The sequence below is a fragment of the Gadus macrocephalus genome, chromosome 16, assembly GCF_031168955.1.
Source record: "Gadus macrocephalus chromosome 16, ASM3116895v1".
In the NCBI taxonomy this organism is placed as follows: Eukaryota; Metazoa; Chordata; class Actinopteri; order Gadiformes; family Gadidae; genus Gadus; species Gadus macrocephalus.
Window position 1 is genome coordinate 7447529 of NC_082397.1, and position 15111 is coordinate 7462639.

General features: G+C 47.2%; 1 protein-coding gene across 1 annotated transcript; it reads right to left on the bottom strand.

Annotated features, from left to right (window-relative positions):
- Positions 1 to 455: 455 nt before the first annotated feature.
- On the bottom strand, positions 456 to 12149 carry LOC132474993 (RNA-binding protein Nova-1-like; the record flags this gene model as incomplete). Its single annotated transcript, XM_060075946.1, is given in 2 exon segments — positions 456 to 11775; positions 11778 to 12149. Coding segments are annotated over 2 exon segments (1038 nt in total), but the record flags the coding sequence as incomplete, so codon positions are not given.
- Between the last annotated feature and the right edge of the window lie 2962 nt (positions 12150 to 15111).

The window sequence follows — 15111 nt, forward strand, 5'->3', positions numbered from 1 at the left end:
AGGTCAGGGTCTGAGGTGTGCATGGATGCAGAGGTGTAGGTGTTTCTGTGGACAGGAATGATCGTGGTGTCATAGAGGTGGGGGGGGGGGGGGGGGGGGGGGGAGAAGCGGGTGTGGGGGGGGTGTCGTGGCTTGATGGTTATGTCAGAGAGCTGGTCTCAACCCCCCAACACTAAACAGAATCTTTTTTTCTCTCTCTTCTCTCTTGAGTGTGATCCTGGATGCAATCATGGAGGACAGCAATGTGTGATTAACAAACCCAGAGCGAAATGTTGGACCAGACAAATTATTCACCTCCTACAAGCCAAGTCAAACCATTGCCTTGTAGGGAGCCAACATGTTGTTATCAAACTTACCTGTGTGTGTGCCTGCGCTCACACCGCACGAAACCGCTCAACAACACATGAATGATCAGGAGAAGATGGGAGGGCCTTCATCCTTTTACACTAAAGATGGACATTTGCTTGAGTGGTTTATTATTTTTTTTACCCATAACCATGTACAAACAAACAAAACCTTACAGCTTTGAATGAGCACACATTTAGCATTCATTGGTCCATAAGCGCTCCTCACATGAAAAAACACTGTTTTTTTTTTGAAGACACTGACATTAAAATCCTCATAGCCTGGAAGTCTCCACGTTTCACCGACGTCACAGATGTACCATCCATTCGAACATTTTCATTGCAAATAAAAAATAGCCACATGCAATGACTGGAAACAAGTACATTATCTCATGTCACATTGAGAAAAAAGTAAGCGAAAAAAGTTTCATCATTTAGAAATAAGTACGCCTCCTCAGAGAGATTTGTCTTGTTGTTATTTTTTTTTCACTTTCTTTCTTTTTCATTTCTTTTTTTTTTTTGCCAAAGTCCTACACATTCTTTCAACAGCGTTGTTGGTCAAGTTTGGAGTTGTAAACAAAAAGGAAAAGCGCCCCCGGCCAGCATCGAGCTGGATGGCTGTGTGGCGTCCCTCTATCTCTCTCAGGAGATTTAATCAATCAATACTATCAATCGACTGATTTTTTCGAGAGAAATTGGTCAGTAGTCAATCGTACATTACACAGAATTTCTTTCTTTTTTTAATAATAATCACGGAAGGTCATTAATTGTCTTTGGGCTCGTTAAGGTGCAACAGGACACCATTCAGAGTCTGGGGGACAGACTAAAACAGTTACATCTGTTCAAGACACCCTGAGAATCACATCTATCTATCTCTATCTCTCTGTTCTCCTGTCCCTGCTCCTCTACCTCTCTCTCCTCCTACGGAACCTTCATAGTCAAGTGGGCGTGGCCTCTGCAGTCAAGGAAGATGGGTGGCTGGTAGGTTGGTTGGTTGTGTGGGAAGCAGGTTGCCATGCAACTAGCTCCTCGGTGGTTGGCATGGTGACAGGTTAATGTGGAGTTCGGACCTGCTAAGGTAGTATGTAGCACGCACAGTATAGTATGAACAGTAATGTAATAGGCAGACCTGGGGAAAATACATATTGGTTCAAAAGGGGGTTTTGATTGTGTTATTAAAACAAATACTTTAATCCTGCCCTGTACAGCAGGTACAAATGGATAACTAAATAAATACAAAATCCAGTGTGGGAGAAGCTGAGGTTTCCCTTTCGGCCAACTCGACAAATTTTAATTTTAATTTTTTTGGAAAAACGCTCAGGCATATTCTGACATTTTCTTTAAAAAGTGCAATCCTCCCCAGGTCTGAGCTCATGTACCAGTCGAGTGTGACGGTAGTATGTTATTGATGGAAAACATCACATGGGGCTGAGGTGGCGTGTAGCAAAAGGATGGCGCAAGGGCTGGAAAAGGGGGGGAGGGGGGGTGTTGTGGCGGGTGGTGGACAGTGATTGGTTGGTTTGGTTGGTCAGGTGACTGAAGGGGTTATGGACGGTTCGAGTTGGGTCAGATCACATGATGAGGGTTTACAGCTATACCGACAGGAAGTTCCATCATGGTATATGGAAGCCTGAGAAGGGTTAGCTTTTGGTAGACATTGGACACCCTCCCCAAGCTCTGCCCTCACACACACACACACACACACACACACACACAGAAACACACACACACACACACAGAAACACACATACAGACACATACACAAAAATCCTACCACATGCACGCATACAAACACAAATCATACATACCTTACACAAACATAAGCACACACGTACACACACAAACACACACACACACACACACACACACACACACACACACACACACACACACACACACACACACACACACACACACACTCACACACACCCTTCCCTCCATCCCCAGACTTTGCGATGTGTTACTGTGATGATGCAGAGTGTAGTGGAAGGTGGAGAATAAGACAACAGAAGACAGGTGATGCTAAAATGAACATTTATAATGACTGCTGTTGCTGTCGCAAAATAGGAATCCTTAAAAAAAGAACCTCATATTATAAGCACTAGATTGCCCACTTCACTGGTCATCCACATAAACACAACTCACTAGGTTTTTTTCTCTTTACAAACACAATGCTACAATTACATTAAATATTCAATACTCTTTAAGTCAGTCAATGAATGTTGTTAAAAGCAACCACTAAAATACTAAAAAAATTAACAAAAACAAAAAATAAAACAATAATATTATTAATTCACCTTTTTCCAGTCGTTCCCTTTAAACTCGTTGCCTTGTTATTTATTTAATGATATCATAGTCATATTTCTGAGAAATAAATAGCTAATGTTGTGGTTCGGGCATGGGGCAGGCAGCATAAACCATGAGTGGAGCTCAGAGCGAAGCGATGATGATGCGGGCGGCGTCTACTCTAGTCTAAACGCAGTCACTTTAATACTTTCAATCGTCTCGGTTAAAGATTTCAAAACAGATATGCAACTAGAACGATTCTCACCGGTTTTGAGCAGGCACCGGCAGGCCACCCGCGGCGGTTATCATTCCTAAGATATCGTAAGCTAACGTAAGCTAACGTGAGCTATCGTTCTACATTATGTAAACTAGGACTTTATTGCACGAGAGACAGCAGCTCAGGTTCTTCCGTCATTTCTTCCCCAGAAGCGTGGAGTTTCTTTTTTTTGTTTTTCTGCTTTCTGGTCAGACGATAAGTTGAGTCTACCTGTTTTCCATGTTGATATGTCTCTAACACGACCAAGCGTTTCAAGAAAAATGGCTTGATGAACAAAATGTACTAGTGTCACTCGGACTCACTGGCAGGAGAACATTAACGAATGTACAAAGCAAGCCGATTTTTGAGAATGGCTCGAACTACGTCTTAAGGTTAGTAATAGTATTAGATCAGCACAGTCATCTAAAGATTTTGCTAGCTAACATGAAAGCTAAACAGCGAATACAGTAGGTAAATCAACACTAATAACAACAGCACAGGTTAACACAGTAGAACTAGCATAGCCGATTATACAGGCAGACCTAACTAGCCGATACAGGCAATGACAGTGTAATGATTCCCGCCTTTTTCGTTACTCTTTATGCTGCCCGCCCCTTTCTGCTCAACAGACCTTTCTTTACAGCTCAGCAAATAAAATCGGACAAAATATTTACAATGTGAGAGAAAAAAAATAAAAATTGTGGAGAAACAATTATTTAGTGTTATTCTTTTTTTTGTTTGTCTGCATTTCTTTTTCAGATTTTTCTCTTTTATCTCAGAATTGTCCCCAATGATGAGCAAGGAACAAACAAACAAAAAAATCCAAATCGTATCAGCTAGCATTGCACAATCTCCGAGAGGTGGTTTTTTTTGTGGGGGAGGGATGGAATGGAGCGTTATCGTCCGAACAGTTGGATGAACACAGAAGGGAGGAGGAGGAGGAGGAGGAGGAAGAAGGTCAATTAAGTTCATGAAGGGGGGTGAAAGTTCAAAGTTCAAGAAGACAGAGGATGGCTGCGCAGCTGACGGTGGATGCACTCCTCCCGCGACGCGCAGGGATGGTGCGTGTGCCGGCGTGTGCGGTTTGAATGTTTTAAAACGGCGACAACAACAACGAAAACATAACAAAATAAAAAAATCATCATTAGGAAAAAAAAAAATGGATTTGTTTTGAATCTTTTCCCCAATCGAGAAAAATCAAATGGAGCGAGAGCGAGAGACTCTGGTGGGAGTGGGGGGGGGGGGGAGGAGGGGGTGTGTGGGGAGGAGAGGAAGTGGGGGGTGGGGGGTGAGAAGAGTGAAAGGTGCCCCCTCGTAACGTTATGGCACACACTCGATGAGTCCCACAGGCTGAACGGATGACGGTTTGAAGTTGGAAAGTTGGAAAGCAGCTGGGATGAACGGTCAGGCTTTAAGAGAGGCGGGCTGGTAGAGAGGACAGGACAGCTGATAGGTTTATCCTTTCTCGGAGGGGGGCGGGGTATAGCTCTGAAAGAGGGCGGGGGGGGAAGAAGGAGGAAAGTGGTGGTTGGTTGGTTGAGTGTGGGTGGGGTGGGGTGGGGGGTAGGTGGGCAGTTTGGGGGTGGAGGGGGGGGGGGGGTAGGCGGGGTAGTTTCTCAATCGCAGTGTCATGAGGGACATCATGTTATGAGGGCTGAGCATGCTGACTTCATGGGTGCCTCCTGGGATGGATTTCCGAGCACACGGGGTCAACGGAGAGGAACGCTCGGCATGGTCACGTCGTCGTCGTCGTCGTCTTTTTTTTTTTCCCCCCTCATTATTATTATTTTTTTTGAATAACGTTTCGTCTTTTTTGTTTTGCTTCTGTTCTATTTTGGCACTCTGGAGCAACGTGAGGTGGGAGGGCGGGTTGGAGCATGTGTGTGTCGGGGGTTATCGGAAAAGTTTTGAGAGGGATGGTGATGGTGGGGGGGGCAGTGAAAGTGCAAAAAAGAGTGTAGAATACAGTAGGGCGGGAGGAGGAAACAGGCTACACACATAAATGGCATTTTGTTAAAAGTGATGTAGGTTAAAGACAGCATATAATGTAAATCAAATCCCCCCCCCCCCCCCCCCCCCCAAGAACAATAAAAAGAGAGAGAGGAAAGGTGAGAGAGAGACAGTGCCATGACAAATGCAGTCTATATACTTGCTGGTGGTTTCGATGGTACAGAGGTTGAGCGGTAACCCATTTGTTTTTTCTGCAGTGGTGGGGAAGAGGGTGGGGTGCTTGAGGATGTGTTGGTGGGTGGGGGTTGGAAGGGTGGGGTCACTGGTAGGTGTGGGTGAGTGGGTGTAGGTGAGGCTGGGTGGGGTAGGAGTTGAGCTGTTGGTGTGCTGGAGAGGGGTGGAGGTCTATGTCAAAGAGCCACACCCACAGAGAAGCAATCAAGTTGTCTTGGAGGGGGGGGGGGGGGTGCTCATGTTGAGAATCCTCTATGTGTCACACACAGGTAAAAACATGACTCGTCAGCTAAGCTGCATTCAACTGCACCACAACAATGGCCTGACATCTTCCACAACACAGAATGGGTTCAGAACGATTTGAAGACCCCCTGGATGATGTGTGGAAGCGCTGACAAGAAAGAGAAGGAAAGATAGACAGGGAGAGAGCGTTTGTAGAGAGAGGGAGAGCAAGCGAGAGAGAGTAAGCACCTCTGAATCACACTATGGTGAAAACACTTCCATGGTCGGCTTCGAATGGTATCACACACTAGGCTTACGGTGTGCAGTTTTGGCGCAGGCTGGTCGAAAATATATCCTCCAACTGACAATGTTGAGCTGAAGATATGGATAAACAACCACCAACCACGCTTCTCACTTGGTCTTAAGGGTGTAGGATAGAACCAAAAGAGGGCAGTTACAAAGTGTACTTATCTCTTTCTCTCTCTCTCTCTCTCTCCTTCACCACTCACAAATGCTAAAGAATGTAGCCACACTGCATCGATAGCTCTCGTGCTGAAGATGGGGGTGGGGGGGGTTTGCGTGGCAACCCGGAGGTCAATAACGATACACATCAACGAAAGGACAAGGCAAAGCTTAGAGGAAACAAAAGGACACATGCTAAAAAACTGGAGGGGAAAATAGACTTTGAAACAGCTTGTTTTGTGTTAGTAGTACAAGTTACAGAATGTTAATGAAGCCTCCACTGCATGTAAATGGTGTGAGTGAGATGCAAACATACGCTACATTCATGGATAATCTCAATCTTCCAGGAAAAAAACCTCATCTAGATTTCACAACTTAATCAGAAAGCATAGTAGACGCTTACTTTACCGATAACAAAATAGTCTTAATTTTGATCTAAGGAAATTGTTTGTATTACTCTGAGGATGATTAAATGCCTAGGCATCTTAAAGATAAAATAGCCATTGCGATGATATCAAAAATCAACATTTTGTTCAATGGCCAGTAAAGTTATCTTAGTTCCCGCAATGAACAACAGACGTTTTAAAATATGTAAAAGAATATCAAAATGCTCTTTCCTTATCGGCATGCAAAGATTTGTCTCTGATAAAATGAACGATACACAATGCCTACATTTTTTTCTTCTTTTTTTGTCCACGCGTCACTTTGATATCATGCAATATAGACGTGCAAAAAAGATAACATCTAATCCACAAATTACATTTTCATCATAACTATAAAAGGCTGTATTTAAGAATGCCAGCTAGTCACATTTGTAGCATTGTAATGTTAACCTATCGCCATCTTCATCAGCCCCAGGGTCTTAGTGCTGTGGCTTTCTGGGAAAGGTAGTTTCCAGAGGACTTAAACGTTGCTAACACATGGTGGTTTTCTCTTCTCATGGCAGGTAACAAAGAGGGCTTTAACAAACAATCATACAGAGACGCTTTTTCCGCTGGGTTGCCTATTAGAAATCACCGTGGAAACTATCACCGTGGAAACTATCCCCCTTCCTATGTAAATTATTTGTTTGGCACTTTTCACATTTTTATATAAAAGTATGTTTCCTCTTATCTAACATTTTTAAATCAACACATTTACAGTTTTACACCGTAACGATCTATTTTGGCACAGGTTGTAGTTGTTCAGGTAATAATTATGCTATCATTAATCTTATGATGATCAGGTTATAACAATGCGTTAGTTACACAGCCTCTGCTAACTAACCTCTTTAAACATCGGCTCCGATATGTTTTAACCGTGTATGTTTAGTACATCACTTATTATTAAATAGCAGCATCTTTCCACAAAAAAAAAGAGAGATAGTGTAAACCTATTTATACATCTACCAGAAAGTTCCCATGAGCTTCTACGGCTGATAGAGGCGGAGGAACAGGACAACACAACATGCCACTACGTGTATTGCTTCCAGTACTCATCACATTATGTTTTATTCAGTTGAAATAAAATGGCCTTGAAACCCCAGCATTCTTACTACATTTAAGTAATGAACGAACAAATAAAGCCATCCCTTATTCATGTACGTATTTGATCTACAGCCGCGAGCTAACTAGTGCATCTCTTCCACTGAAACAAGCCATTCCATGCTGTATCTATACATTCAATTGGACGCATGAATGGTCTTTAAACCGTCTTTTTGCCACACAATAGATGTTAGGGGTTATGGTGCAAGATCGATATCAGAACGACGGGTTTTGGGGCCAATTGTGTACAAAAATAACCTGCCATATGTACGCTTAGACGGCTTGACCAAAACCAGGCTTTAACCAGCGGTCTGCTATTAAATAGCCAACTTTCAACTGAATATTCACTAGCACGTTCAAAGAATAACCATGTCTATCCCTACCGGTACAGATACAGCACAGAACTCTTTCGCAGTGGACCATCTGTTCAACAAACAGCCTGAGCAATATTATCTAATATAAATCCAGTCAAAATCCCTGTCAATGACAAAATCCAGCTGTGTATTGTCTATTCTTTTATTCCTTCAATGTGCAACTTCTATGGTTGTGTGCGAACTGTATATCCAAAAAATCAACAACTTCTCCTCTGATCTTGGGCAAAGCCCCATTCCTGGACAGCCCCTGCCAGGCTAAACTGCCACCTTCCAGTCAGAGGACGGACTGCTTCGATCACGGGAGCCATGAGACCCAACATCTGAGGTGGGTTTTCAAAGGTTTGGTTGCCATCTCAGTTTAGTGAGGTCAAGCAGCAGACATGCATTGATCATAACACCAGACATAGTCACCCATGGAGCGATGTGATTGGAGGAGAGTGGAGGGAGGGGGGATCTGGGTGAGAGGATGGGGGGGGTGTACTGGAGGAAGAGGAGGAGGTGCAGAGTGTGGAGGTGTGAATGGATGGAGTAAAGAAGGCTCCTTACCAAGCGTGGGAGATATGTTCCTCACTGGCACTCTGACAGAACCGTCACTACGGGTGCCGCGGCCGGGACGTTGGATCCGATTGGATTGAATTTTTGTTCGATTTTGACGTTGGCGTTGGATCGGATTGGTTACGTTTAAATGTTTGATGTGTTTCTTTGGAGGGAAAGTTGCCCCCCTCCCAGACATACTTCATAGGGCCAATCAGACAGAACACGCATCCCCCTTGAAATTGGCTTGACATTCTGTCGCACTTCCACTCTGTTTGAAGAAGTGCGAATTGTTGTCGGGGGATTTTGCCCGTGGGATTCAAACGCTATCCTTTCTACCTGTCAGAAACAGGCAGAAAGGACAAGTTGGCGAGTAAACAAATCAGTTGTTATTGTTTTTATTGGTAGTGACACCCAACCCTCTCCTCATGCCCCAACCTTTCATTTGAAAAAAAAACGTCTCTCCATGACGCTATGCAAAATACAAATCCCTTTTTTCTCTTTAATCGATGCCGTTTGTTCACTGATTCTCCTCTCATTGACCGAGCCACTCGTTGTCCTCTGGATGTGCACTGCTTCCCTGCCCTTCACGTTGGTCAGACATATGTGTCCTGTATATGTACGTGTACATGTGTGTGTGTGTGTGCTTGTGTGTGAGAGTGTGTGTGTGTTCCTGCCACATGGGAATCATCCCGGCGATGGCGATGTACTCGACGGCCACCAGCTCCGACTAAACTGGCCGAGAGGACCCAGTCCCTCCCTTCACAGTGCATTAAGATACAAATTCAGTGTACTCCGAGTATATAAAAAAAACACATCAAATAAATAAAAATACACCCTTCCCCCACCCCCAGAGCGAAAAACACAAACAACGCCAAAAGTCCCCAGAATCCTCAGCGGCCGCAGTGGGCAGAGAACGGCCAGCGATTATCACCCGACGGGAGACCTGTTCGGCCTGAAGCTAAAAAAATGGAACTAAATCCAACCAAATAGCTCAAGGCTACCCTTTTCCTTCTCCGCTATAGGGCAGTTGTCGATAAGGGAAAGGATAAGCATGGCTATTCTGCTCTGATGCCAGAGTACACAGCGTCTCAGAATAGCAGGTCTACGGGCGTGACACAATGGGGCTAAATGTGGCTGACAATTTTAGCCCTCGATGGAAAACTTGGAACTGATTTAACTTCCATTTAAATGTAATCTTTAGTTTAGCCATGCGCTAGCCTAGACCAGTAACGGACTCTGATCTTTAGTCCAGACAAAACAACATGGGAGTGCAATAGGTGCAGAGTTAGAGTTTTTTAGTCGCTGGCTGATAGAAATGTTGGATTCCCTTTTCAAGCACCACGATGGCGTTATAGTGTTTCACTTCAGTGCACGTGCGTGTGTGTGTTTGTGTGTGTGTGTGTGTGTGTGTTCCCTGTACTATTCTTTGACTGGATATATTAGATTCTTCATCAATCTTTGTCTCTCGAGAGGCTTTTACACTGGACTTAAATAAGACATATATTACACTATGTGACATAACTGTTCACCTGCACTCGAACTTAAATAAAACAAAATCTCAAATCAAAAAAATATTCTCATTTACATTCATGTCAACCTGAATTCACAGATTTCAGGAAAAAAAAAGTTGTTTTGTATGGGTGAACTTGTATTAATAAATAATGACAGTGGTGATGATGATTTCTATCATAGCATAACCATGACAAACAATTCTCATTATAGCAGACTGCCAAAAACGTGATCCTGCCGCCCGACAGAAACCCAAAACACCGCACAAAAGTTTCTGTGCAATCGGCCGCAGCTCGCACAGTATCGCTCTCGTCGTTCTAGAAACTTCCGACTACGTGAGGTCATCAACGTGCGCCTTCGGCACTGACCCAAAAAACACCAGGTGGCGGGCGGGATGGGCTGCCATGCCTCCAGCAGGAGGTGTTGCACGGACCGCAGGAGGTGTGAGAGTGAAGGAAAACCCCCAGCGGACACTCGGCCCTCATTATCCACCCTTCCGTCTCTCCTCCTCCACCCTCCCTCCACCCTGCCAGTAGGAGGTGGAGATCGGGGCCTGGGAGTGGAGCCAGACTGGAGGAAGAGGAGGGGTTGGATAAGGAGGGTTTATTGGTGCGTTGCAGGGGGGCGAACTTTCCTTCACTTTTACACGCAGCTGTTTATAAAGTCTTGTTCGTTATCCCCTCCCCCCCCTGTTAGGTGGGAGGGGCCAGCACTGAGGGGTTTCTGGGGGGGGGGGGGGGGGGGGGGAGGGGTTGGAGGGGCAGGGCCTAAGGGGTGAATCAACTCTAGAACATAAAAAAAAAAACTTTTTTGGTGGGCGATAAACAAGTGTGTGTGTGTGTGTGTGTGTGTGTGTGTGTTTGGGGGGGAGGGAGGACCGTGATAGGGTTGTTTGGGTGGAGCGCTGGGCAGGGGTAGGGTAGGGGGGCGGCGGTACCCCTGAACCCCAGCCCTCACCCTCTCCCCCCCTCCCCCAATCTCCCACAGCCCCCCGGGCGGCCCGCCGGTCTACATGGGCTTCAGCTCTGTCCGCACAATACACAGACAGACAGACAGACGGACGGCTTCATTTACGAAAACGGAAAAACAAAACGATAAAAAAATCCCCATAGATCAAGACGGTAAGTAATAAAACCTTATTTACATTTTACACCTTTTTTTTTTCTTGGTTTTTCAGCGTGATACTCGCTCCTCTCCTTCCTCGTCTTCTCGCCATTTTTTTCCACCTCCGGGTCAAAAACTTTTTTTTTATAGAGAATACTGAAAACACGCTGAAGAAAACGCGTAGATTCCTGCGACATTCGGACATTTTTTTCTCCCTTTCTCACTCTCTCTCTCTCCTTCCTTATATTCCTCCCCCGAGCCCCCACTTTTTCCTCTTTTTCCTCCTTGTTCCTCATTGGATATCAGGTTTAGCCCACCTTCTGTGGGTTGGTGGCGCGTACCCCCTGCTCGTAGGTGATTCGCTGGCTGATCAGGTACTGCGCTGCCTGGGTGGCGGCCTGGGAGCCCGTGATGGTCACCTTCCGGTTGCGCGTGCCGGGGATGAACTCGCCCTTCTTGGAGATCTGGATGCGGGCGCCGGTCAGCTCCTGGTACTCCACTAGCGTCTTCCCGCCCTTCCCCAGGATGGCTCCCACCAGGTTCTCCGGTACGGCGATCTCCACCACCTCCTTGGCGCCTTCCCCTAGCTTCTCCTGAGCCATGAGCGAGGACACCGTCAGTGGCGACGCCGCGCTCAGGTAGCCGTTGGTCGCGCCGGTGGCGGCGGCCAGGGACCCCAGGGAGAAGCCCCCGAGGGCCCCGGGATGGCCCCCGCCGCCAGACGCGTCGTTGGCGTAGGACGCTAACAAGTTAGCGGCGGCGGCGGCGGCTGGGTTAGCGTTGGCAGCCACGGCGGCGAGCACTCCGGTGGCGGCGGCGGGGTTGAGCCCCAGCCCCAGGGAGTTGGTGTTGTAGCCGTAGCTGGCCAGGGTGTTGAGGGCGGAGGTGATGGCCAGCAGGTCGTTGCCCGAGAAGCTGGACATGGCCGTGGGGAAGGTGCCCATTCCCGTCAGGCTGGCCTGGCCCAGCAGGGAGGAGGGGTGGCGGCGGCGGCGGCAGCGGCGGAGGGCATGACCTCGGCCGAGTTGGCGTACGGGGAGCCGGTGGGGTTGGAGTTGGCCACGGGGCCGGAGATGTTGGAGTAGGAGATGTTGAGGCAGGACGAGCTCTGGGGGTCCTCCTGGATCTTCTGCACGATGATCTCCACCGCCTTGCGGTTCTGCTCGGGCTCGCCGCTGATGGTGACCACGCGCTCCTGCAGGTTGATGCCCTCGGGCTTCTGGGAGAGCTGCACCCACGCGCCCGACTGCTCCATCACCGCCTTCACCGTGGCCCCGCCCTTGCCGATGATCAGCCCCGCCGTGCTGTTGGGGACGATGAGCTTGGCCTGACGGAGACACACAGGAACCACAGGTCAATGGGTGGAGCGACTCTAGGGTTCATACTGACCTGGGCGCAGGTCAGCCCTGAAGCCGCTCTCAGTATAGCCTCTGCCTTATACATTTTTACTTACCTAAAATTTTAGGTAAGTCGACAGATAATAGGACTTCCTGAGACAATCCCCTGATCTATATCGGTCTAATCTATTTATATCTAGCTATTATGTCCACTGGTTTTAAATAAACAGCTTTAGAGGAAATTATTATACTAGTATTTTATATTTGATTATATTAACATTTGACATATGTTACTTCCATTCCTCAATCGATTATAACGGACATTTATAAAAAAAGGTATGACTAAAATAAATCTGAGTGATATAAGGAAGTGGGAATTTCTTTCAACTTTGAAGAGTTGTCAATGACAGAATAATTGATGTAGGTTGGGACACAGAAAGCAGAAGAGGAGCGGTTTGAATACGACCCTGAGAGTGGAGGAGGCGAAGAGCAGTAAAGCAAAAGAACAAACTGAATCTCGACAGGTATACGGTTCCAAGAAAATGTGTGTGTTCTTGTGTGTGTGTGTGTGTGTGTGTGTGTGTGTTCTTGTGTGTGTGTGTGTGTGTGTGTGTGTGTGTGTGTGTGTGTGCGTGTGTGTGTGTGTCTATGTGTGTGTGTGTGTGTGTGTGTGTGTGTGTGTGTGTGTGTGTGTGTGTGTGTGTGTGTGTGTGTGTGTCTATGTGCGTGTGTGCGTGTACACAACATTGTACGTCTGCGTCTTTCATCAACATTATATATGTCGTTAGATGTTCATATTGTGCTAACCCCTGAGCAAGCCGTTGATGTACATTGGAATAGGCATTTTCCTGTTTATTTGCTCATTCATAGTGGCTTTATCCAAAGTGACAGTGAGAACTCAGTTACGTCCATGAGGACTAGGTAACGGGTAAACAACTTCTTAAAGATTAGGGCTGAGCTATCAGGGAGTGAACCAGCAACCCTCACCGCTACAGTATCCTGGCCCCACCTTCTTTCTGTCTTCCATTGGTTCTCAGTATGTTTTGAATGTCTCTCTACCCCCCCCACTCCCACTCTCTTGCTCTCTCTCTCTCTTGCTCTCTCTCTCTCTCTCTCTCTCTCCTCTCTCTCTCTCTCTCTCTCTCTCTCTCTCTCTCTCTCTCATCTCTCTCCTCTCTCTCTCTCTCTCTCGCTCCTCTCCCCCTCTCTCTCTCTCTCTCTCTCTCTCTCTCATCTTTCCATCCATGTGCTTGTAGTGGAATAAATTTGTCATCATATCTTTCCATTCACGCTCATCAGCTCTCTCCCTTTATCGCCTTCATCCCTCCCTTTATCTCACACTGACATGGAGATGGGGGACTGATATTATGGGATGGCGAGGCGGGGCACAGTGAGGGATGATCTGTGCTGGTCTTAAGGGCCCATCGATGCCATGCCATCCAGGCCACTGGCCTGAACTATGGTGATCCGGTGCGCACACACACGCACGCACGCACGCACACACACACACACACACACACACACACACACACACACACACACACACACACACACACACACACACACACACACACACACACACACACACACACACACACACACACACACACACAGATTATCCCTACACAAGTGGGCGATCACTAGACACAAGAGCACACTTCACACACACATACAAACAGATCAATATACAGTCAAGGACGTACGTGCGCATACATAGATCGATATGGACACATAGGTATAGGGACACATGCGTACACAGACACACACTGCGCGTGCGGGCGTGCAAGGACAGAGGACAACTGGCCAGAGGGTGGCAGTTGAACTTTGAAGTCTTAAGCAGAGGACTTAAGCTTAATCTTTCTCCTCCTGATCCAGGCTTAGCAGACTCTCTTGCTCCCTCCCTCTCCATACCCATCTCTCCTTGCGTCCCCATACCTCTATCTCTCTCTCCCTCTCTCTCCATACCTCAACCTTCTCTCCTCCCTCGTTTTCTCCCTCTCTCTCCTTCCCTCCCAATACCTCTATCTCTCTATATCTCCCTCTCTTCCTCTCCATACCTCTTTCTACCTCTCCATACCTCTTTCTCCCTCTCCATACCTCTTTCTCCCTCTCTATACCTCTTTCTCATCCCCTTGTGTCTACCCTTCCTCCCTTCCTCTCTCCACCAGTCGTCAGAGAGGTATCATTTCATTATTTATTCCTCTATTTCCTCATCTTTTACTCTATTGATTTCATCTCCCTCCATTTTACCAGGACCCTTTTTCTTAGTAAGCCCACCCTCCCTCTCCCTCTTGTCTCTCCCTCTCCCCCCTCTCCCTATGCGTCTCTCTGTCTCCTGCCTTCCTGTGTGTGAGTGTGTCCATTCATCCCCTGGCCGGAGCAGGCCGGTAGAAACCCCCCCAATGCAGGTTATAAATAACCCCAGACCACGGCTGCACCCGCCGGGGGAACACAGGGATGGGGCGGGGCGGGGGGGAGGGAGAGAGAGAGAGAGAGAAGAGAGAGAGAGAGAGAGAGAGAGAGAGAGAGAGAGAGAGAGAGAGAGAGAGAGAGGAGAGAGAGAAAGAGAGAGAGAGAGAGAGAGAGAGAGAGAGAGAGAGAGCGAGAGAGAGAGAGAGAGAGAGAGAGAGAGTGGAGAGAGGAGAAGAGAGAGAGAGCAGAGAGAGAGAGAGAGAGAGAGAGAGATACAGGACTAGCGAGCGAGACGGTCGGTCCATAAACACATACTGTCCATCTGAATAGTATCGAGATGTAATGGCAGGGGCGTTGAAACACAATAAATGTATAGATATCATTTGAAATCAGAGCCGCATCATGTGAGCCCCTCCCTCGTGTCACTGGACGAGCCGTCAGGCAGGAGGTCCAATCAGGGGAGACCCGTCTGACATCGGGTCAAAGACCCCGCCACGAGACCCCCCTAGCCCGGGGAGCCCCGCTGACGTGATGCTCTTTGATCCCCGCTCAACGTTTGGC